The following is a 26,097-nucleotide window of genomic DNA, read 5'->3' as shown; positions in this document are numbered from 1 at the left end:
ATCCTCTGGTGGCTAGGTGGTGCAGTGGATAAAGCACCAGACCTGGAGTCAGGAGTACCTGGGTTCAAATTTGGTCTCAGACACTTAATAATTACCTAGCTGTGTGGCCTTGGGCAAGCCACTTAACCCCATTTGCCTTGCAAAAAACTAAAAAAAAAAGTATCCTCTGCCTCTTGATTTCTTACAGAACAATAGTACTCCATCACATTATTCTGCCACTCCCCAATTGTTGGGTATCCCCTTGATTTCCAATTCTTTGACACTAACAAAGGAGTTGCTATATATACCTTTGTACATGTAGGTGTTTTCACTTTTTTATGATCTCTTTGGTGCTATTGCTGCAACAAAGAATCTACAGAATTTTATTTCCCTTTGGGCATAGTTCTAAATTGCTCTCCAGAATGGTTGAATCAGTTCACAACTCAACAATCTCAGTTTTCCTACATCCCCTTCAACATTGATCATTTTCTTTTTTTGTCAGAGTTGTTTTCATTTGCATTCTCTAATCAATAATGATTTAGGAGCATTTCTACTCTGAAGAATATGCCACCAGGTCTGCCTCCTTGTATTCCCTACAGGAGGACCACCACTGAGGCTACATCCCCTAATACTTTCAGGCATACTTCTACCTCATCTTTTTGGGATGTGCCTACCTTTTATACCTTCACTTAGATCTGCTCCACCTGGGCTTCTTCTACTCAGCTCCTTTGCTGAATCCAGAGTTAAATGCTTTACCTGATTTAATCCAGAGACTCAACTCAAAGTTTATGAGAGTAGGGCAGCCACCACTGAGAAGAAAGCCATAACTTTCATCAGTGTCAAGCCAGAAATCACCAATCCCAAGGCAGAAGTTTTGAGATTTGTGCACTATTCCCCAAAGAAAGTCAGAGGAGGATTATACTACACCCCTTACCAAACAGTCCGTAAACATACCCCTCTTCTACTGTTTAATACAACTCAAGGATGATGTATATGAAGCTTTCACGAAAGAGATGGGGGGGCATGTTGTGACAGCCTAAGATTCTGGGAAAGTTTGAATCCCAGAAATTCATATTAGAAAATACGATTCATAGAGGGAAAAGGTTCTTATATATTCGACCTGAGAAGTTAACTTACCCTGTCACAACATATACTAACTTCGGAGTAAGAACTGTCTTAATGTTAACCACCTTTGCTCAGAGAAGAAAAAAGTGTTTCACTCAGAGTAGGCTGGACAGCTTTCATAGCATGTCCCTTAACATTTCTGTTATGCTCACTACATTCATTTCCTTTTTCCTTTGGAGGCATGAGATATATAGGATTTTAGTGTTTGTACTTTTATTTTGAAATTCTTTTTTAAAGTGGTTTGAGTAAGCCAAGGAAAGGTATTTTGACAGAAACCAATGCATGTCAACCAGTGTTTTTTGTGTGTTTTTGCTTCTGGTTTTGTTTGTTTTTTAACTTTCCTTATAAATATTTTTCAACATTTACTAGTAGTGAAATTGATCACAACTTCATTTTTCCTACTACAAAAATAGATTCCTGAGGGAGGAAAGTATATATGAATTGAGAGATGATTACTCAGTGACAAATTTTTTTTGTTTCTATAAAATAAATGTACTATAAATATATATATACATATAATTGGGAAATATTTATCAAAATATATAAAAATACTATTAGAAAACTTTAGAAAATGTAGCTTCTTTCCCTAGTCACTTAACTCACCTCTGTTAATGAGATCACATGTAGCCAGTTACTCACAAGGTTCTCCCACACAGCAGATTGCACAGTCTGTGGCTTCTGAGACATTGTGTATGCTGAGCCCCAAATACATAAAATTCTTCCCTTGGTTAAAGGTATCACTTCATTTGTTAGGTAATTTAATCCACCTTAACTTTAAATGGAAGTATAATTAAATCCTGTTCAAAGACTGAGAAAATGAATGCAGTTCATTGCCTTCAGGCTACATAGTAAGGCTATATGAAAAGGGCACACTTTCAGTAAAACTCCAACAGGGCAGAAACCTGACATGCTCAGAATCATTCCATCTTTACCTGAGATAGCTAGACTTTAGGGCCCCAGAGCCTTGATTCTGGGTAAAAGCTGGATTGGTTTTCCACAAAGGACAAGAAGAAGCCTTCTAGAACTGGAAACGTTTATTCTGTAAAGAAGTATTCTCTGCAGGGATCAAACCAAAACCAATTATTTTAAGACCTCTCAGAATTGGAGGCCAAGAGAAATGGGACTAAAATTATTCCAAAGATATATAGAAACTTTATTGTAGAGAGGCTGGAGAAGAGACTGAAGGCTCAAAAACCCAGTAAATAAAGAGTGAGCTGGGCTCTGTACATTTTTTTGGCCTGGATTTGTATTGGTATAAGGAATCCTCCTGTTAGATCTGCAAACATTCTTTAATTTGTAATTTTTTTTGTTTGTTTTTAGGGTTTTTTTTTTTTTTTTTTTTTTTTGCAAGGCAATGGGGTTAAGTGGCTTGCCCAGGGCCACACAGCTAGGTAATTATTAAGTGTCTGAGACCGTATTTGAATTCAGGTACTCCTGACTCCAGGGCGGGGCTCCATCCACTGTGCCACCTAGCTGCTCCTTTAATTTGTAATCTTAAAGAGTTGGGAGAACCACACATTTAAGTTCCTGTTTGTAGTTCTTCTAGCTGGAGAGTTTGAGGCTGGTAAATGTCTTGAGTTCAGGAGTTCTGAGCCATGCTAGGCTAGTACCAAAATGGTGAGTTCTTTAGGACTGGTAGGTCAACAGTCTACCAAGGACAGGGCCAACTGACTCAGGGTGGAAATGAAGCAGGTCAAAACTTACTTGCAGTGTCTACTGCGCTTCTAGTCTGGCAGAGGAAGGGAGATTCTGAGAGACAGACATAGAGATACAGACCAACAGATTGACACAGAGACAGAGAGATAGAACAAAGAGAGAGTTGGAGACAGACATAAAGTCAGAGACAAGGAAAGAGAGGGAGACACTGATAGAGACAGTGAGAGGAAGAGAGGCAGAGAGTTAGAGGATATTTCTTGGAGCACTGAGATATTAAGTGACCTAGCCAAGGTCACTAGCCAAGTTGGCCAGTATGAATAAGAGGTGAGATTTGAAGACAGGGCATTATGATCTTGAGGCAATTTTATCCAATAAGCCAAACTACCTTATACATAATAGGTAATTAAGAAATTTCCTGAATTGATTTGAATGAATAAGGAGAAAACATGAATATTAATGATGAGATCTTTAAAAACTAGCTTCCTATGAGGAGGAAGCAACTAAACAAATTGTTAATGCAATAGGACACTGTTGCACCACAAGAAATGACGAAAATGAAGCATTCTGAGAACACGGAAGACAAAATAACTGACGCCACAATGAAGCAGACTCAGGAAAGTAAAATGCCACAATGACACCATGTTTATGGAAAGAACAATAACTGGAACTGAACAGCTGTGTCAGTATGGTGACAATGGTCACTCAGCTGCCAAAGTAATCTTCCTAAAGCTCAGATCTGACCATTTCACCCTCCTACTCTATAAACTTCACTGACTCCCTGTTATCTCTGGGATCAAAGATAAAAACCTGTATTTGACTTTAAAGCCCTCCACAACCTGACCCCCTCCTACCTTCCAGTCTTCTTATACTTTGCTCTCCTCTACAGATTCTGGCCATTAGACTGTGGGCTTCTTGAGCACAGGAATCCTGTTTTTTGTCTTTTTTTCTCCAGCAATTAGCACATTGCTTAGTACAGAGCAAACACATTTAATTAAGACTTGTTGACCAACAACAATCCTTTGAAGCAGGTATCATTATTATCTTGGCACCTGCCTCCTAGGATCACTGTTGGTCAAGTGTTTTCCAGATAAGGAAAACTTAAAGAATCTGGGCAAAGGGTCTAATGAAAAGCAAGCAGAGGGGAATAAGAATTTTAAAAATAATAAACATAGTCTTTGCCTTCTATTAAAAAGAAATCACTATATCATTGGATTTTTGACTCAGAGTCTGAGAGAAATTTGAGAGTTCAGTTTTGAGATAGAAATGAAATAGGGACATCTAGGTGGCACAGTGGATAGAGCACTGACCCTGGAGTCAAAAGGACTGAGGTCAAATCTAGCCTCAGACACATATTAGCTGTGTAACACTGGGCAATTAACCCCATTGTCAGAGAGAGAGAGAGAGAGAGAGAGAGAGAGAGACAGACAGACAGACAGACAGAGACAGAGACACAGAGACAGACAGACAGAAAGAGAGAAAGAGAAATCAAAATAAAATAAATGAGATACTCATAACCCTAATAAATAAAAGGTGTATTGATTAGTCATGATTACAAAGATACAAACTGGTGCCCAGAGAATTTAAATAATTTGTTTAAGGGGGTCACATACTGGAAGGGAAAGGACTCTATATCTGAAGGCAGATATGAGTTTGAGTACTTGCTTTGCTATTTTCCATTGCAAGACTTGGATCAACTTTAGAATTTTAGCTTTTTCCTCATTATAATTAAAGGACTGGATCAGTCTCTAAAATCCTTTTCAGCTCTACATCCTGTGATTCTACAAATTTTAACCTGAATTAGACTTGATCAAAAGACCTGACAGTTTAACCTGTAGGAAGAAGTCAAGATTATTCTATAGAACTCATGTGATATCAGGTGTGTCTGTTTCTAGAAAATTTTTTAAAAATCCTACATAAAAGTATAATTTAAAGCCAGGGAGTCCAAGATTAATCGTATAGATAAGTAACATCTTCTGGAAATGGAACTATGATAGCAGAGTAAAGAAGCACTCAGCGAACCTTTTCCAACATTCCCCTCCAAGCAACTTCAAAATAATGCCTCAAGTCGAATTCTGGAGAGGTAGAGCTAACAAAAGGTCAGAGTGAGAGATTGCTGCAGTCCAAGGCAATGTAAGAGGTCAGAGATAAAGATCTGTGACACAGGAAAGAAGGTTGGCCTAGAACCCATACAGTAAAACACTAGTGGTGGGACTAAGTAGGGGTAACAGAAATAGCAGCAACTTTTAGAAGCTCTTAAACCAGAGAAAATAAGGGGACCTGACAATTGATCAGTAAGAGATTGAAGGATTACTCCATGCTTAAGCATTGGACACAGGACCAGATACTTTTTGACAACTCCATGGCAGAGAGCAGCATCCAGCCCCAAGGGATCAGAGCATCCTGAGGGGCAGTATCAGTTGTAATCACAAGGGATCAGGGATCCTTCCTGGGTAAGAACCAGAGTACAGACAAAGACAACAGAGACTACACCTCTTCCTGGACCATATCATCTAGGAAGTACCGAAAACTTCCAAAATCTAAGCCAGTTCTGAAAATAGCAGTGTGAAACAGCCTGAAGCTTGAGACAGAGTCCCTCCCCACCTATGCTGAGAACAAAGCCCAACATATAGTTACAAATCAAGAAACAAAGTGGAAAAATGAGCACCAACAAAACAGCAAGAGATAGAGAATTTGCATTTAAAATAACTACAGACAATAAAAATAATTGGGAGTCTGTCTGCCAAGACAAACTAAGGTATTATATTAACAAAAGTAAAAAACTTTTTCACATAAAGTCAGATCAAAATAGTTGGAGAAATAGTAATGGCTCATGGGTAGGCCAAGAAAATAAAATAAAAATGGCAATTCTACCTAAGTTTTACTCATTCAATGTCATACCATTCAAACTACCAAAGCATTATTTTATAGACTAGGAAAAATAATAGCAAAGTTTATCTGGAAGATAAAAGGTAAAGAATATCAAGGGAATCATTGAAAAAAATGTTAAGACACTAGCAGTTCCAGATTTCAAACTTTATTAGAAAGTGGTAATTATCAAAACAATTTGATACTGTCTAAAAAACAGAGCAGTAAATCAGTAGAATAGATAAGGTTCACTATATATGGTAGTAAATGACTATTATAAGCTAGTATTTAATAAACCCAAAGATCCAAACTTTTGGAATAAGAACTCAACATTTGACAAAAATTTCTGGGAAAACTGTAAAGCAATTTGGCAGAAACTAGGCTTAGACCCACACTTCAAAATATATGCCAATATAAGGTCAAAATGGCTAAATGATTTAGACAATTTAGAGGAGTACAAGAAAATATATCTTCTGATCTATGAATAAGGAAAAGTTTTTGACCAAGCAAGAGATAAAGATTATAGGGAAATAAAATAATTTTGAGTACATGAAATTATAAAGAAATCAGAGCTATTAATATTTACATGAACAAAACTCTACATCCCCACTGAGAGGAGAAATGCAAATTAAAACAGTTCTGAGATACTGACTCACACCTAACTAGCCAACATGACAGAAAGAAAAATGACAAATGCTGGAGAGAATGTGGAAAAATTGGAACACTGATGCACTGTTGTCTGAGTTGTGAACTTAATTTAACCATTTGGATCTGTGACCAAGGGGCTATAAAACTGATATATAAAACTGCAATAGGATTAGTACTAGGTCTGTATCTCAGAGAGATCAAAGAAAAGAGAAAAGGATCCATTTTTTACAAAAATATAGCAGCTCTTTTTGTGGTGACAAAGAATTGGAAATTGAGGGGATGCCCATCAATTGGGGAATGATTGAATAAGTTGTGGAATATGATTGTGATGGAATACTTTTAAGAATATTTTAAGAAATGATGAGCAGGATGATTTTAGAAAAACCTGAAAAACCTCATATGAACTCATGCAAAGTGAAGTGAGCAGAACAAGAACATCATTCGGTAACATCAATAGTGTACACAGTATTGAACTATGAAAGACTGAACTACTCTGATCGAGATAATGATCCAAGATATACCAAAGGACCTATGATAAAAAATGTTCTCCACCTCCAGAGACCTGATAAACTCCTAGTACAGATTGAAGCATACTATTTTTAAACTTAATTTTTATTGTTTTATTTTGTTTGTCTTTTGCAACATGGCTAATATGGAAATATGTTTGATAAGACTTTTGATACAATTGGAATCAAAATGCTTGCCTTCTCAAGGAGGGGTGAGGGAGGAAAAATGAGTGTTAAAAAATTCTTTTACATGTAATTGGAAAAAATGGAAAAAAAGAAAAAGAATAAAAGATAAGCAACACCCATGATTTAGGGCTTTTAGTAAAAGTGCCACAAAAGGGTTAAGAGTGTTAGGACCTGTGGCATAAACACTAGAATACAGATACTGACCAATCCCTGGAAACCCAGGTGTTTATGAAGTTGTGACAACCAGGAAATTAAACAATAAGAAAGACACAAGGAACTACCTAGTTGAAGCAGGTCTATAAAGTCAAGTTAGCATTTGTGAAAACAGCAGGACATGAAAACCTATCCCCTTTCAATCAAAAAAGTACTAAGGTTGTTGGGGGGGGGTAATTAGTTGAGTCAGAGTTCCAGGAGCAGAGTCCTTTCTCATTCCCCTGCAATTCTTAATGAGCAGGGATTTATTACAGCACTGTTTGCAATTCAGCACTAGCCAATCATTCATTTGCTCATGTAATTAAATAATGTGTATCTACCACGTGCAATGAATGGACTATGCTAACACAGGCAAGTCTAAAATTGTCTGTAAGCAAATAAAAATTTAATTGCAAATATAAATTAAAACTAAAAAAACAAAAAAACAAAAGAAAGTTGATACTGCATTCCTTTTGGGCAGGGCAATAATCTTTGGGTGCTTGATGCATTTAAAAGAAGGAAGGAAAAAAATAACTGAACTGTGGAATCTGAATTGGATTTCTGCTGCTTCCTAACCTATGTGACCCTTTGCCTAGTCTCTGGGACTGTTGCCTTAATTCTAAAATGAGTGTATGTGATATGTGAAAGTACATTTATAGTTTGGAGGTCTTTTCCCATTCTAGATCGATGATCCTATGAAACTACTTCTTGGAGATAAAGCACTCACAATCCATCCATCCCATGAATTTCTACTTGATACATCTATGGTTCTGTGATTTAAATGGTGTGGTGGGCTGATTCTGGGAAGGCAGATTGTCATATCATCACCTCCTCTGCTTCTTGTTCATGTATTCTTGTAATGTTTTCCAGTGGATCTGCCCAACAGTGGGAAATCTTCAGGAAGACTTCACTGCAAATCCAGTCTTACACACTTTACCTCTGCCTCAATTTCCTAAAATTTAAACTGAGGATAATAATAGTACTAACCTCCCAGGATTGTTGTGTGGGTCAAATGAGATATTTTTAAAAGTACTTGGCTTGGGGTCTGTGTTTAATGTGCTAAATGTGAATTCCTTTTCTTCCTTTCTTATCCAGTGAAAAACCATTCCCTCTGTCCATCTACTTCTCATCCTTCTATATAACCAGCTCATCATCTTTTCTTGTCATAATTGTCCTTTACTGGGCACAAAACATGTACTGGCCAAATACAGCAGGATGCTTAACTAATGAATCAAAGGGTGGAGCACTTGACCATACACCCCTTAGGGCACTGAGCAGTGTTGAGAATGAAGTCACCCAGATGCCCTTTTTTCAAAGAGTTCTGATGACTGTGACCTCCTCTTGATTTCAGAGGCCTGATGTCCCTCCCCTTATCAGAGAGGTGTTGGACTCCAGGGGTGAAATGAAAGCCTACTTTATCCAAAGGGCTTGTAAGTTCTCCTCTCAAGACTGGGTCTATGAACAGCAAGGCTCCTTACAGACAGAGGGACCTGCTCCCCAATGGTCTGTGCTCTGTTTCTATTCTGCTCCTAGAAGTTGTCATTCTTTTCAAGCCTGCAGAAACATCATGTATTGTAGGTCACACATCATTTCTTCTATAGCAAAGGAAAAGTGATATCTGGCCTCATTCATGACTCTCTATCCCCAAATCAAACTCAAAATCAGGTTATATAAAATAAAGTGTTTTATTTACAAGAACTTATAAAATGTACAATTGGGAAAATGGAATGATCCTGTTAAAAAACTCAGTTTCTGGGCATATATATGGTAGAAGGAACTATACAAGTATATACAATTCAATAATATATCCCAAACAGTGAAACATAACTATATGATATGGCCCCTCAGATAGCAAAACATAAGATCCTTCCCAACAAGGCCTACTTCCTTTTATTCATTTAACAGCTGCAACATAGGAGGCACTTGTTGTCCAATCCCTCTTTCTAAGAAGAATAACCTCAGCAGGCTATTATAATTTAATTTTTGGCAACAATGAAAAATTTGACAATAAATATTACAATATGAATAAAAAACTCAAGTGGTAAATGTGGTTCTTATTTACAAAAAAAGTTCTTGGCCCATATATCTGAAGTATGCATTAAAGTTAAATAAAAATTCTATTTTAATGCTTTTTACAGGTTACAATCATTACAGTATTTTCTTCACAAGTAATAAAGATAAAAACCAAAGACCAATAAAAAGAGACATAAACAGAAATTTTAAACAGGAATGTGCTTGAACCAGCTTGTATCAGCTCACAACAGCTGATGGTTAAATTATCAGTGAGCATTTACTCTTCTAGATGGGCAAACACTACAAATTGATTTATTATTTTGTTGATTGTCCAGACTTGAGAACATGACTGAGAAAATGTCAAAGCCACAAGATTAAATTCAAGGTGTGTCACATTGTTTCAGTGAGTCATTTGTTCAACATTTTTGGTCTCAGAGCAAAGATTTAGAAGAGAAACATATAGTAGAACCCCCCCTCCCCATTTTACAGATGAGAAATTTCAAGCCTAGAAATGCAGTGACTTGCCTTGGTTTACACAGGGAGGAAGGATTTTAATCAAGGTCCTCATGCCATAGACTATTAAGGCAATGAAAAAGACATCCCTGGTTTAGGAATCAGGAATCTGTTTTTGACTGGTTGAGTGCCCTAATAAAATCAATTCACTTCTTGAGGCATCATTTTTGCCATCTGTAAAATAAAGGGGCTGGACTAGGGGATCCCAAAGATTTCTTCTAGCTCTAATATTCTAAGGTAACATTTTATAGAAACCAGTTGCCGAGTAGCTTCAGCTCTAAAATTCTATAATTAATATTCAGAAGCAAGGTAATTCATCTTTAGGTAACTAACTGATGAAGTACTTTCATCATTCACTATCTCTAAATTGTGAATCCATCTCCATATACATTTTTTAGGCTTTTTTTCTCTCCCTCAAAATCAACAATGCTCTTAGTTCAGTTTTACCTGAAGGCTAAGCAAAGGAAGCATACAACAGGAAAATATAGAACCATAGATTTATAGCTGGAAGGGACCCCAGCAACAATTTAGCCTAATTGAATCATTTTTATAAATGAGGAAGCTAAGGCCTAAGAGAGGTTAAATGACTTTCTAAAATCACATATATACAATGGCACGTCCCAGATCCAAACTCAGGGGCTCTGAAAAAGCCCCGGCTTTTTCTACTATACCATGAAGTATCTATTTGACCTGAAAGTACTTGCTTTATGTGGGAATACAGAAACACTGGGTATGGGGCTCCATTTGAGCTATGATATGATCCTCATTGATCATAGAATGTGATGGGAAAACATTTCTGAAATGAACGGTAGTTTCCAAGTCCTCCAACTACATTTCCATCTGATGATATGAAAGGTGCATCAGTAAGAGGCCTTAACACTGGTTGAACTAGATGAATAGGAACTGGATTTCCTAGATAATTTCTTGGAAGTGAGGGACACTTGCATTCTATTCACAGTCCGAACACTACGACAAAGAAGAGTGTTCTTGGCATGATTCCTAAAATCTTGAGAAACAAAGTAATAGACAAAAGGATCAATACAGCTGTTAAGGGTAGAGAGACAGAGGGCTACTATATACAGAGCATAGATATGGCTTTGGCTTCTGGTTCTAATCAGCAAATAATGTACCACGAGTAAAATATTGCTGGGAGTAAAACAGATCAGGTACATGACCAATACAGTAATGATGAGTTTTATGGCTCTCCTCCTCTTCCTTCCAGAATCATCCATTGCAGTCGACTGGAGCGTCCGGATCATTAGGACATAGACAGAGGCTGTGAGACAAGCTGGGAATAGGAAGACACCAATGGCTAGAGAGAGGAAATAATTGAACATATCTTCTGCCAGCACATTTTTAGGCAAAACATCATGGCATGTTGTGATGTTAAGTTCTGGAATATAAATTGTTTGCTCCACAACATACAAGGGAATGGTCACCAGCAGAATCAGTAGCCATATTCCAATGGACACCCCTATGGCAATGTTAGACAACTTCCTGGAATGCAGAATAGGATTCACAATAACCCAGTATCTCTGCACACTGAGGCAAGTCATGAAGAGAATGGAGCAATACATGTTGCCATAGAAAAAACCAATCAACACTTTGCACAAACCTTCCCCATAAATCCAGTTGTTGCCATTTAAATGATAGGCAATCTTCAAGGGAAACCAGATAACGGATAAGAGATCTGCCAAGGCTAAGTTGGCCATGTAAATTATAGCAGGATGTTTCTTTTGTGTTCGGAAAATGAAGACCCACAGCGCCATGCCATTGCTTGGCAAGCCAACGATAAATACAATTATATAGACAATTGGAAGGAAGACAGTAGTCAGTCCACCAGTGAGAATCTTAGCAGAAATTGGATCCACAGAGAATCCTGACTTTGACAAAACTTCTCCTTTTCCATTGGATGAGATATTTGTTGAGGGAATCTGATGGCCAATAAGACTTCTCCCTTTGGGTTTGTTGCTTTCTGAACAATAAAGAGAAGATAGATAAAAGTCAGTTTAAGACAAAAATACTAATTTGGAAGTTTCACTTACTTGGTTCAACTAGAAGCACTGGAAATCACATAGTGAAAAGGATAAGGTTAAATAAAAAGCAATTATGACTTTTGAATCTATCCTGAATTGTCAATCTAAGGTTAGGTTCAGGAGTTGATCCCTTCAGTAAAATTACTCTTTTTCAGAAGTCCTGACAAATGGAATAGCTCTATGGACTCCTGGGGAAGTCCCTTCTCACTCAAAGACAAATAATAATAGCAATTCACTTCCAATAGAACTATGGAGATTATAAACTGCTTTTCTCAAAATCATAGTTAGGTGGGTACAACAAGCCCTTTTCTCTCCCTTTTATAGATGAGAAAACTAAGGCTTAGCAAAATTCAGTCTTCTTGCTGATTACATTAAGGATTCCAACCAAAGCCTCTTAACTCATTCTTTTTTACCAAGTTACCTTTTAACAATGGACAAGGACAGGGCAGCTAGGTGGCCCAGTGAACAGAGCATCAGCCCTGGAGTCAGGAGTACCTGAGTTCAAATCCAACCTCAGACACTTAATAATTACCTAGCTGTGTGGCCTTGGACAAGCCACTTAACCCCATTGCCTTGTAAAAACCTAAAAAAAAAAAAATGTACAAGGACCTCATATGCAAAATTAAGGATTTTTCCTAGATTTCTCCAAAATATCTTCTAATTTTATAATCTAAACTTCTATAATGAACTTTCCACTGTTCTGGTGTCCTTAAAATAGGATTAAGGAGGAAGGATTAAGAGCTGGACCTCAAAGTTCACCTATCTGAACTTGTTTTCTAGATGAAGTATTTGAAGCCCAGAGAATTAATTTGAATTCTCCAAGGTCAGTAAGGTATGAAAACACAGAACTAGAATTGTCAGACTTTAAATCCAGGACTTTTTCCAGAAGTATTTCCCAGTATCCTCTCCAAAAGACTTTTTAATTTTTTTTAACCTAAAAGCATCAAAAAAGGAGGACTTTTACCTGCTTAAATGTTGAGAATTTAACTATAAATTTGTAATATCAGCCATTGCCAGAAAACTAAAGGCTAAAAAATGATTAGACATACCTCATTATAGTGGATAACCTACAAATGACCTGTTTTCTGACAAACTTTAAAGTCTCCTCCTTTCCCCTACTTACTCAACATAACTACAAATGCATGTTTTCTATTTTTGAAACTGGAAGAAATCACAGAAAATACATTTTTCCCCTCTGAAAATCAGCTATACTTAGGCATTCACGAAAAAAGAAAACAAAATTTCAGCATACAATGGAGATGTGATTTTAATTAGAAAGTACAAAAGTTATCATATAAACTAGAGCAACCAGTTTTGACAACTGTTTCCACTGTGATCCTATGTGGTTTATTTATTATTTATTATTATTATTTGTTATCTGAGGTGTTCATAGGCTTCATAAGACTGCCAAAGAAGTTAATATTAAAAATGTTTCCCATGCCAAACAATTCTACAATCCAATAAAATAAACTCCCTAACAATTTGCTCTGCCCTCTGTCAATGTGAGCAAGCAATGACCACATTCTTCATGGCTGGAGAGTGGGGTGGGGGTGGGGTGGGAAGCAGAAACAAAGGAGATAAGAGGAGACAGCAGAAAATAAAAAGCAGGAGAAAATAGCCTCAGTTGAAATTTACAGGTTTTAAAAAGTAAAGACCTTTGAAGGTAAAAAAAGGTTTAAAGGCCAATAAAACAACATTGATGTGGAAATCCACAATAACAGCCCTGTTCCATTCATTATGCTCAGCAGTCTTTTTACAAATTTATGCAAAAATTTAACTCTCTTGCTTAAAGATGTCACTTTTAGTTCCTCATCTACTGAGTACAAACTATGCTTAAATTTTTTTAAGGTTCATGTTTAAAAATATTGATGCATGAAGTGTAATGAAGAGATACAGTTAATAACAGATATCTTCTGTGCAGAAAGAGTCCCAAAGCTGGACTAACTAGCAAAGAACAAGAATTTTACAGGATTCCACAATGTTAGAGGTGGGAAAAGACCTTCTAGATTACCCCTTAATTTTATATCTCAGGAAAGGGAAGTGGAGAGGTATAAGAATTTGCCCAAGTCTTCTTTCATTGAGTATATTACTTTCCTGGTTCTATTTATATTACTCTGCATCAATTCATAAAATACACCTCTATTTCTAAAAATTCTTCCAATTTGTCAAACAGATAGGGTTACGATTAGAACCCAAGACTCCACCAGTGCTTTTTCTACCACTTAAGTACAAGGATATCCTACACTTATTCTGAAAGCACAGATCAATCAATGTCGAAGTGACACTTCTTTGCAACCTTCAAGAATACTTAGCAAAATTTTAGCATTTAATATTCACTGAATAATTATCTGTTGATTTAAATAAAAGTAATTTATAGCAATAGAACAGAATTTCAAAGTAGGTAATAGAAAAACCAGAGATGCTCTGGCACTCTGAATCTGGACCTCTGCCTTGCTTTGCACCTAGACTTGGATAGGAGTCTATCTTTTAGATATAGACTAACAGATGCAGAGATTGTGGCAGATAAGACAACAACAGAAAATCTGCAAATCTGTTAAAAGGAGATAGCCTAAGCAAAGAACTGGAAAGAAGTGGGAGCTCATCTATTAGCAAGTGATTGACAAATTATATCATAGAATATAATTGTTGCAGAAAAAATGATAAATATGAGTGATTCAGGGAAACATAACATAACTTGTTTGTAGAGTGAAGAAAACAGAACCATGAAAACAATAAACATTACAATAATGTAAATTTAAAAATTGATTAAATAAAGCCTAATCTTGGGTAATTATATTGAGCAATCTTGACCACAAAGAAGAGATGAGAAAATATACCATCCTTCTTTCTCCTAGAGTGAGTTCACAAAGATCAGTGTCAGATGGTTTTGCTGTTTTTCTGAATTACAAAGGAAGGTCCACACACAAAAAATAAACCACTTAGTTGTAAAACTATTTGCCAGACAGTGAGTTTCATGAGGAAAGAAACATGATTTTTATTTGAAAATGATAGTTTACATTATATAGGCTTTTGAATTTCCCCTTGAATCTAATCATTTTTGAACATGCATTCTAGAGTCCCTTAAAAATAGATTACATATCTTAGAAATGGTCCTTTATAGATTTCCCAAATAGAAAAAATAGGCACACAACTCATCACAAAATATAAATGATATAGCATTGTCAGTCTAACCAGTATTCAAATCACCCTCTACCTATTAAGGTTTTTTTCCCCTTTTACTTGAGACTTTGAAATAATTCAATTTATGTTCAAAAATATTTAAGCAGCTGCAGGAACTAGAGGGTACAAAGTAAAAAATAAAATAGTCCCTGCCTACATCCTTTAGGAAAAAAATATTTTATATATATATATATATATATATATATATATATATATATATATATATATATATCTCTGGAAAATTTTTCTGAATGTTCTGTAAGTTTTCATCTCTTAGATACTTTACTCAACTGAAGGTCCATATTTGATTTTGAAATAAAATATTTGACTTCTTTACAACATGACTAATGTTTTATAAAATTGCATATATTATATATGTATATATACCTATATAAACATATATAAACTATATCCAATTACTTACCACCTTAGGGAGTAGGAAGGGGAAGGAGGGAAAGGAAAAGTTTGGAACTCAAAGTGTTCTTTAAAATGTATGTGAAAATTGTCTTTACATGCAATTGGAAAAAATAAGAAACTTTTAAAAAGGAACAAAAATTAGAGTAATAAAAACATATTAGGTTCACAAAAATGCATTTTGAAATGGAAAGTTTCCATTTCATTGATGTTGATATCAAACACAATGAATATAATGTTAATGAAAATCTTAAAAAATATTAAAACTTTGAATAATGGAAAAAGAAATAAAAGTCCTGGAGGAAGAGATAAAAAGAACTATATCAAAAAGGTAGGGGACAAAATTATATACACTGTCAAGCAAAGCTTCTATGCCTGATTTTTTTTTTGCTGATTTTCTTTATGGTCGATGACTGGGATGTAAAGGCAAACTACAGCATCAAAAAAAAACCTATTTTAAAAAGTGTCTTTTAGGAGTGGCTAGGTGGCACAGTGGATAGAGAGCATGGGCCCTGGAGTCAGGAGTACCTGAGTTCAGATCTGGCCTCAGACACTTAATAATTACCTAGCTGTGTGGCCTTGGACAGGCCACTTAATCCCATTTGCCTTGCAAAAAAACCTAAAGAAATAAAAGTGTCTTTTAAAAAGAAGACATAATCTAATAGGATGACACCTAGAGATACTTTTTTTATATTGGATGAAGATTATTAGTCAAAGTCTTTAAGCAGAAAAAATTGCAAAGAAATTGCAGTCATGTTTCCCCTAGCTCTATAGAGACTTGTTTTTGGACAATTAAAGAGATTTGAATAGGTTACAGGGGCAGTTAATGCAAAGGAGGCAACTGTAGGGTCAGTCTTATGAAGAGCCTTAGGTATGGGATCTGGGGAGCAACGTGAGCAGTGTCTTATAAAAATCTAGTTTCTGTTCCTTAAACCCCAGATATTCAGCAGATCATAAGTAACCTGGCTAAAAACAAAACCCTAAGAAGTATTGCTTTTCTGTTGGTTTTTTTTTTTTTTTTTTGTGGAGGAAGCAATTAGGTAGTATATTATAAGATCTATCAAACTGATCCTGTCTTTGGATCCAGTGATCCCAGGACTAGAAGTCCATCCTCTAAGGATTTTATTAATAAGGGTTCTCTCTCTTAAAAATGCAATCTGTGCAAAAATAATCATAATGCTTATTTTTGTAATAGCAAAAGCAAAAATGAATCACAAACCAAAATATTCAAAGTAGTCTGTTCAACAATTGAGGAAGATTGGAATACCTGGCAGTATGCCAATACAGCAATGTTTAAGTTAATGTTTATAAATAGACCAAGCAAGTCATTGTCTCTATTTCCTCATCTCTCACTCATTCACTCATGCTGGAATCTGGATTGTGACATCATTCAACCGAAACTACTCTCTCCAAACTCACTAGTGATCTCTTAATTGCTAAATAAGTGAACTTTTCCCTCAGATGTCATACTTTTTGACTTCCCTGAGGCATTTGACACTTGAAAATGCTGTCTCCTGGGTACTTCCCCCTTCTCTCGGTTTCCATGATACAGCTGCAGTATTTCCTCTGGAGTTACTTTTCAACTCCCATTCACACTGGCAAGTTGAATCCCCACAGAGGTTGACTATTCTCCTTAAGTAGGTCAGGATTGATATTGGGGTCGGGGTTGGTTTCAAATACTAATCCCATGAACCCTTCCATGTGTGCCCCTCCTCCCATATCCATTGATTATCAAATAGTTAGCTACAGTAATGAAGTTTTAGAAAGAGTTAATTATTGAGATGGCATAAAATGAACAATTGGCATAAAAATATCATCTAAAATATCTGCGACATAGGAAAATAGTCTCCTACAAGTACATAGAGTCAAAGGAAAAGTGAACTCAAGCTTAGACAGCATGTGTGCAAAATGGTAACCCACTGTGACTAATTATTTTTCCTTTGTGGTAACCACATGAAATTTCCTGGACTCCATCAGAATTCTGAGGCTGTCTGTCCTTGATATGTCTAATTTATCTTTGCTTACTCTTAGTTCCCAATACAGACACTTCTAATAACCACTGCTGTAACTACTCATTCCTGTTGTGTAGGTACCACAGTCTTTTCAATCCCATATATCCACAACCTGGAATTAATGCCTCTTTGATCTCCCTTACCTCTGCCCATATCCAATATCTCTGGCATCCATCTCCTTCTGTCCACTTACACAAAAATCCCTCCAGTGAAACTGATCATCATCTCTTCCATTGATTATTATGATAGCCTCCTAATTGGTCCTAAGGTCTCCAGCCCCTTCCTTCTCCAATCTATCATCTACAGTTGCCAAAATTATATTTCTAAAATGAGACTATATTATGTCCCTCCTCAAAAATCTCCATAAAATGCAAAATCATGATTTGCATTTATAGCTGATCACTATCTGTCTCAAATCTATCCACGCTCATTGAACATTACTACTCTTCACACTGTCTCTATTTCAGACAAAATGACTTATTTGCTTTTTTTACCCCAATCTGGCATTCTCACCTCTCTCTCACTGCATAGGTTGTCACTCATAGCTAGAAGGCACACCTTGGAATCCTGCCTTTCCTTCGAAATTCAGGTGAAGTGGTACCAAATAAATGAGTCCAGGACTCATCCTTTGGCTACTAACACCCATCCCTCACCTCCAGTTGTATAGATTCTGTTGTTACTTGTATGAAAACAGGTTGCTTTCCACAAAAGAATATATAAACTTCTTGAAGATTGAGATTGTTTTATTTTCTCTTTGTATTCCCTACTAATGACAGAGAAGAAACATTAAATAAATTTGCTGATTGGTTCTTATCATCTTAGCTATTACTATATCTTCTTCCTTTCTACTACTCTGACAACTCAATCTGCAGAAGTAATAGGGGACTTTACAGGTTTGAAGCAATTTTTCATTGTTCTTTGCTTCAGGGATTATCTTGGCCAAAAAAACTTCATCACCACAATGCCAGCCTTTGGGGGGGCGGTGTATGCTGCATGGGCCCTGTCTGTAGAACTTATGAGAGGATTTACAGCTAAAAATTACACAGCATGAGTTTGCCAGGATGAGTTTCAATAAGCTTCACTAGACGGAATAATCATAGTAGGGATGTCCTTGATACATTTGAATATTGTACTGTAAAAACTTGCAAATATAGTGACATCAAGGGAATATAGTAAGACATTATCAAAAGAGGCAGAGCAAAGAAAGTAGGATTGGAACACCACACAATCTTTGACTATACATATTCTTTTAATAGCAGCATCAAATTCTGATAAGAAGACTGAGGAAATGAATTTAAGCGGGGGCGGGGAGAGATGAGTAAAAATGAAGCTACTTTCTTAAAGTTATGTGTGCATGTGCCTTTGGGGGTGTAATCTTTTTAGAAAATTAAACATTTTGAATTTATAATTTTATACGTGAATTTTACTCATTGGTTTTGTTGAAATTTGTTATTAAATCCATAATAAAATTATTATTTTAAAAAAAGCAAAAAAGTACAGCTAGAATACAAATAAAAGAGATGCCCACTGGTAGCAATGAAAAGAGAATATTGTGAGAACTTATTCCAGCATATATCTTACAGGGCATCAATCCAAAGTACAGACTTACATAACTACTATAAATATTATGTCAGTCCCTGAAAATAAATACTACACAGAGTTTATATTTAAAAGATATCAATAATCAATCAGCATTTATTAGGTTCCTAATTAGTGGCAGCATTGTGATTATAAAAAGGGGCAAAAATAGTACCTGTGCTTAAGGAGTGACAAATGATGGGCCTGGATAGAGATCTGTCCTTATCAAAGTCAAAGGTCATCTAAGTCCTTTTTAGCATATCTACTCAGAGATATTTGGCTTATTAAAGCATTTGTTCATGCAATCATAAAACCCAAAGAATTTGTAGAGTCTTGAACTTGTAGAGTTTTCTTGAATTCCTGAAGCCTACTAAAAGTGAAGAAGTTCTTCATAAAATTATAAAATTATGACTATTAGGGATCACAGATTAGGAACTCAAATTATGGGAAAAATCATAGCTTCATTTCTTTTAGGTTTCTTTCATTATCTTTTTATAATAAGAAATAGTTTCCCTCTGTACATACAACCTCTTTATGACTTGTTATAAATTCTCTTCCCTATGCCCACTAAATTTGCAAAAAACATAAAAAAGTAAGAGAATTTTATATATATATATGTGTGTGTGTGTGTGTGTGTGTGTGCTTGTCTAGATATATATACATATATACATATATATATGTACATATATATATATATATATATATATATGTGTGTGTGTGTGTGTGTGTGTGTGTGTGTGTTTGTATACATAAAAATCTGTCAGTCACAAAACTGGCCATACCATTAGATCCAGAACATCCCACTACTGAACCTTTATCCTGAAAAGGAGAAGAGAAAGGACAAAGCTTTTATATGGTGCCTTTTCCAGATACTGTGTTAAACATTTTGACAAATATTTTATCATTTCAGCCTCATAGTAAACCCTGTGAGGTAGGTGCTAAAATTATCCCCATTTTACAGTTAAAGAAAATAAGGTAACCAGAGGTTAAATGATTTATGTAGGGTCACACAGCTAGTCCTATTTTAGGTCAGATATGGAGTGAGGTCTACCCGATTCCATGTCTCTCATTCTATCTACTAAGCCACTGGCTCCCTGAATATTAAATATTAAAACATGATTTTAAATTAAAAAATTAAAGTATGATTCTTAAAATATCAAAACAATACACCTACATGCTTTAATATTTATATAAAACACTTTGTTTATAACAGTTCTCTGAGATTCATAAAACTATCCAAAATCAGAAAATGACAAAATGGAGACTGTGGGAAAACAGACATATAAACTGTTTGGTAGAACTTTGAAATTGATCCAACCATTCTAGAAAATCATTTGGAATTTTGTCCAAAAAGTCACTCAAATGAATATACCATTTGGCCCAACAATTCCACTGGTAAGCCTATGCCTAAAGAGAGCAAAGAAAGAGGAAAAGGCTCCATATATATATATACAAAGATATTTATAGCAGCTCTTTTTGTGGAAGCAAGGAACTGGATACTAAGCAAGTACATAAAATTGGGGAATAACTGAGGCAGACGAATGTGATGAAATACTACTGTGCCATAAGAAATGAAAAAGGAATTGTATTAGAGAACTTGGGGAGATGTGTATAAAAGGATAATAATTTGCACAGCAACAAAATTTCAAAAAAAACAGTTATGAAACTCTTAAAAATTCTGATCATTGGTGAAGTCTTTGACTCATCTCCTGACCAAAGGCAGAATGAGACAATGATTTTTTTTGGACATGAGCAATGGGGGAGAAACTAGGATTTATTAAGTTCCTACTATATACTGAAGACACTGCTTAGCACTTTACAAATATTAGCTCATTCGATCCTCATAGTAATGGGAATTTATTTTGCTTGACCTTACATATTTGTTACAAGGCTTTTGTTTTTCTTTTCCTTTTCAGCTGTTGGGGGTAGAAAAGAGGACAGGGAGGAAAATGGATTTTTGTTCATTTTATTAAATTAATTTTTAAAATTTATGTTATTTTAAAAGATATTAAAGCATCATGTAGTTAGTAACATTGTCCTCATCATTTTACATATGAGCGAATTTGCACTTTGAAAATCTTGCCCATGATCACTTTGTTAATAAGTATCAAAGGCTTAAGTTCAACATTTTTTTCTATCATATTGCACTATCAATCAATAAGCATCTGTTAAATAGGCGGTAGACCTAGGTCCTGTGCCAGGTACTGGGGATACAAAGATTCTTTTCAAAAAGAAAAAAAGGAGTCATTCTTTTTGGATAACTCACATTTACATGGCATTTTAAGGTTTACAGGAATACTTTGATGAATAGCAAACATTCATAGCTATTTTAATTGTAAGATCAAAAGCTTGGATTCTAGCTATTTATTCAATAATTCTGGGATATCTAAATAAATTATAGTATAATAATGCAATAAAAATCCTATATAGCACTGCAAAAATACTCTGAAAAAAGAAATGGGAAAACATGAAAGTTATGCAAATCAAGATAAGCAACAATATATAAACTACATCTATATAAAAAGAAAACAAAGCCAAAGGAAAAGGAGTGGAGTAAGGAACATAGAAGAGTATATTTTATTTGTAGTTTATTCATTTACTTGATTCTCTTTTGTTATTAAGTATGATGTAATATATTTTGGGTATTATGTGTGATCTTATTTTGTATGCTTAAGTTTTGACTTTGTAGATTAATCATATTTTTTTAGAGTTTTTTTTTGGCAAGGCAATGGGGTTAAGTAGTGACTTGCTCAAGGCCACACAGTCAGGTAATTATTAAGTGTCTGAGTTCAGATTTGAACTCAGGTACTCCTGACTCCAGGGCTGGTGCTCTTTCCACTGCGCCACCTAGCCGCCCCAAGCATATTATTTTTAATCCAATATTTTCCTTTGATTACATTTAGAAACAATTTTTAATTTTCATTTTAAAATACTTTTGAATTCCAAATTTTCTCTCTTATCTCCTTTCCTGGCCTGTTTTTATTAAGAAAACAAGCAATTTGATAAAAGTTTGATGTTCAGTCAAAAGCATAATAATTGAAAAATATAAAAATAAGCAAATCACTAAAAAAAAGAGGGATTTGAGAGGACCATGTCTATCAGTCATTTATTCACCAAGTGCTTATTATGTGCCACACAATGAGATAAAGGAGGGGGTGGGAGGGTTCCAAAGAAAGACAAAGAACAGTCTCTGCTCTCAAGGAGTTCACATACTAATGGAAGAGACAACAGGGAAATAATTAGGGACATAAGGAGTGGATGGAAGGTAGTCTCAGAGGGGAAGCAGCTTGGGAGGGTGAATGGTGTCCTGCAGAAAGTGGAATTTCATCTAAATTAAAGAAAGCCAGGGAAAAGAAGTTTCATTGTGAATAACAAGTAGGGAATTTCCAATATATATTGGGCAAGTAGAGAGGTCAGTCATCTAGAGACAGGAATATCAGCTCCACCTCTACAGCTAACAAGTTCTGACAAGCCACATTATCTCTGAGTGGAAGTTATCTGGATTCAGTAAAATCCTAAGATGTCTTTAGGTTACCCTTGAGCCTTAAACCTCTCTCAGTCAAAATTTCATTTGCAAAAAAAAAAAAAAAGGAATAACATTATTTTTAGTCAATTTCTCAGGATTTTTCTGAAGAAAATATTTTGTAACTCTTAAAAGTATCACAAAGCATGATACTTCCAATAGACAGAAACTTATCCAAAGTAAAAGCTTACTAAATGTTGACTGAACAAAATGATTCTCTACATATTATTGGAAAAATTCCATAAGGAAAAACGTTAGTACTTGTAAACTGCGTGTAACAAAACTGGGGAGCACAAAAAAGTGAGAAAATGTACATTAATAGATAGCAACCAAAAATGGATGCAAAAGGTAGAGGAGTAGATAAAACAAACATTCATAACTAGCTAGCCTTTTTATTGCTATTCAGTCTTACTCTTTGTGACCCTCTTTGGGGTTTTCCTGGCAGAGCAACCAGAGTGGTTTACCATTTTCTTCTCCAACTCATTTTACAAAAGAGAAAACTAAGGCAAAGTTAAGTGACATGCCCAAAGTCACACAGCTAATAAGTATCTGAGGCCATATTTGAACTTATTTGAACAAGTCTTGCTGACTCCAGGTTTTAGCTACCTTCCTGACCATCTAGTCCTACTACAAATCCTCATATGTTCAAAAGCAAGGAACTGCAGAGACAGAGAAAGGGATGTGTAGATTATTAGAGGATTGTCATTTCAAGTGAAACAGTGAATCTCCTTTAATATAAATACCAAATACCAAAAAAAAAAATACCAAAATATAAATACCACCTTTGGATAAATGACTGCCTAGTTATGTGGGAAAATAACTGAGATATAATATTAAATAGCCTTAGTTAAACAGTAACTTAGGGCTTTTCTTGACGCCCTTTTTCTGAACCACCCTCTACCTGCAACACCCTGAGTTACTGTTGCACTTGATCTGTGTGTTTTTCTGTTCCCAGTGTCTAGCAAAGTGCAAGTCATTTACAAACAGGAGTTTGCTAAACCATTATGCTTTTTGTCATTTAACAAAACTAAATCTTAAATCTTCATAGAACTATAGAATTATCAAATTATTTTACTTTTAGAAGAGATTCACAGATTGGGAGATCACAGCTTCCCAAGGTCTAAAACCAGATAAGCTAAATGCTTTTACTCTTATGCCACCTAATTGAATACATTCTGTTTATCTTGAGGAAAACAGACCTATGACATACATATGCATTGATTATTCAATTACCCAACATTTTCTTTTTTGGAAATAAATAATTTACACAAATTCTTTTAATCTCATTCCACAAACTGTAACTATTTTCTTTCTCTCTTTCTTTTTTCCTTCCTTCCTTCCCTTCTTCCCTCCCTCCCTTCCTTCCTCTCTTCCTCCCTCCCTCCTTCCCTCCCCTTCCTTCCTTCCTCTTTCTTTCTAATTCCTTTGTGTAGAAATGAGAAGAGTTGAATTTCTGAAAAAAATTTTTTATAGTATGTAAAAAGTGACTTTATTTTTTAAAAAAGTAATTCCAACTCTACATGAGCCCTTGGGCATATTAAAGAATATATAATTTCTTTTTAAGAGACATTACAAAAACAAAACAAACTAGCTGCTTTTGTATTCCTTTTTATTTATTTGTAGTCTCCTTAAAGATTGGATTCAATTAAATCAAATTCTTGAACTCTCACATCAGGTATCTCCTACCCCATCTTTGCTAGCTCAGTCAGGGCTCATTCCATAATGAGAATGTCATGTTTTTCTTCATATAGACAATGCACAAGAGGTTCAACGAGAACACCAGGAACGCTGGAAACAAAGGACTACCCCATGGTTCCTGTATTATACTGTATTATCCTGTTCTCTTTTGCTTACACAGAAAACAGGAGAGACAATTGTCATGTGATCATGGCAGCTGGCATTTGTCCCCTTCTGTGTGTCTATCATTAAAAAGGGCATTGCTGACTTAAGCATAAGCCAGAAGACAGTCAGCAGAACAACTGTCTTCAACTCTGAGGCTAACTCCAGAGAACTGAAGTTATCTGAAAGATGACTGAAAGATGGAGACAGGATCTGCTCTTTAAAAATGCCAAGCTACCTGTTTGGGTACCAAAGCTTAGGACTCTTCAAGGATGTCTACTAAAGACTTTTCCCAGTTGCTTGCAGGTTTGTGTGAGGGATATTTAGAGGCTGGAGTGAGTTTGAGACAAAAGGTTTTGGAATGGAAAAATTAGGGCATTCAAAGGACTCAAGAGAGGAGAATGAGTACACACGGAGTCTGAGAGTGTAACTTTACATCGCCCAGCAATAGACACCCCCATGGGAACCAGTCTCTTCAGCAGCTCCTGTCTCAATGCCCCAAGGCCAGGCAATAGTCCCCAAATGATAGCACCCCACCCCGGGGGACCCGCCAAAGGAAGTCACAAGGGATTGTCAAAAGGTTATAATTACTTAATGTTTGCAAAATAAGATAACTCCACCAAGCCCAACTCAGCGGCCAGTCACTTCAGCCAGCAGAGGTTCGCTTCAGGGAGCCCCAGATGTCTGCTGGGCTAGTGGAAGGTGGAATCCGATTGGCAAGAGAAGGGAAGAGCAGCACCAGTCACTTAGGTGTGACTCTTGGAATCCAGAGCCCCGACTTCAAATCTCCGCCTCTGCCTCTAACCCGCGCGACCACAGCCAAAACGCTGGTTCTTTGCTAGTAATAGAGGCTAGAGATGAATGTTGATATCCTTATCTGAGCTTGAGACCCAGGTCAATTGCCCCGCCCCAACCGTACGCCCCTCCGGAGACCTGCAGAAGCCTTCCTCCTCATCTTCTCCCGATATTTCCAAGCTTCTCCATCCGAAGGTGGGGAAAAGCAGGTAGCCCTTCCAAAGGTGTATCGAAATGCTTTTCCCTTTCCCTTCTCCCTTCCGCTGAGAACAAACTTCACCACTCCAGACAGGAGGGGAAACTTGGTAAGTAACTAAGACTCTCCAAATTCACTCGGATCCCCTCCTCCGGATCGTCCCTAAATCTCGGGGCACCGACACTACGCCATCCCCTTGGAGGCCCAGGAAGAAGGCTCGCTTTGCTCTGAGCCTGGCAAGTAATGCTCCCCCTACCCCCACCCCCATCCCCAAATCTCACCTGGAGACAAGACGCCAGGGGTGGTGGAGGAAGGGGCGAGTGCAGCGGCCGCAGCGGCTAGCAGGGTGGCGCACCCCAGCAGCCACGCCGGGCCCCAAGCGCGCATCTTCCCAGCGCAGCCCGGGACCAGTCCCGGGCTGGTAAGGGCAGCTGCTACAACCACCCTGCGGCTCTGCTTTTCCTTGGACCACCCCTTCTAAGGCTCTGGAAGTCGGAATCCCGCGCAGAGTCCGAGCCAAGGCCAAATGCGCCCTTCCAAAGAGAAGCAGCCAAGTTTCACTGAAACTTGAGGCTCACCTGGGGGACGTAAGCACCCGGGCCCGGCCCCGCCTCCTTCCAGCCTCGGAAGCCCAGGTTCCACCCCGTGGAACGCCCACCTGTCGGAGGCGCGGGAAGACGGGGTGGGGGGTGGGGGTGTAGGGCAGGCCCTCAACCTCCTGGAAGGGGAGGAGGAGTCCTCTGGGTAGAGAAGAGGCTGGTTCTCCCGACCGAGGCCAGTGAGATCACTGGGCTGGAATGTGAGCTGCCTTCGGGGTGCAGGGAACGGAGCGATGGTGGCA

At 36.8% G+C, this 26,097-nt stretch overlaps 1 protein-coding gene across 1 annotated transcript; it reads right to left on the bottom strand.

The window, feature by feature from the left end:
• Window positions 1-7,548: 7,548 nt before the first annotated feature.
• Window positions 7,549-25,865, bottom strand: F2RL1 (F2R like trypsin receptor 1). The gene is made up of 2 exons (XM_074201168.1): window positions 25,538-25,865; window positions 7,549-11,658 (listed from the first exon to the last, which is right to left on the bottom strand). Exons 1-2 carry the CDS (start codon window positions 25,641-25,643, stop codon window positions 10,544-10,546), a joined length of 1,221 nt encoding a protein of 406 aa, XP_074057269.1. The 5' UTR covers window positions 25,644-25,865; the 3' UTR covers window positions 7,549-10,543.
• Between the last annotated feature and the right edge of the window lie 232 nt (window positions 25,866-26,097).

This window comes from Macrotis lagotis, chromosome X (assembly GCF_037893015.1).
Source record: "Macrotis lagotis isolate mMagLag1 chromosome X, bilby.v1.9.chrom.fasta, whole genome shotgun sequence".
NCBI classification, from domain to species: domain Eukaryota; kingdom Metazoa; phylum Chordata; class Mammalia; order Peramelemorphia; family Peramelidae; genus Macrotis; species Macrotis lagotis.
This window is presented reverse-complemented; position numbering and strand designations above follow the sequence as displayed.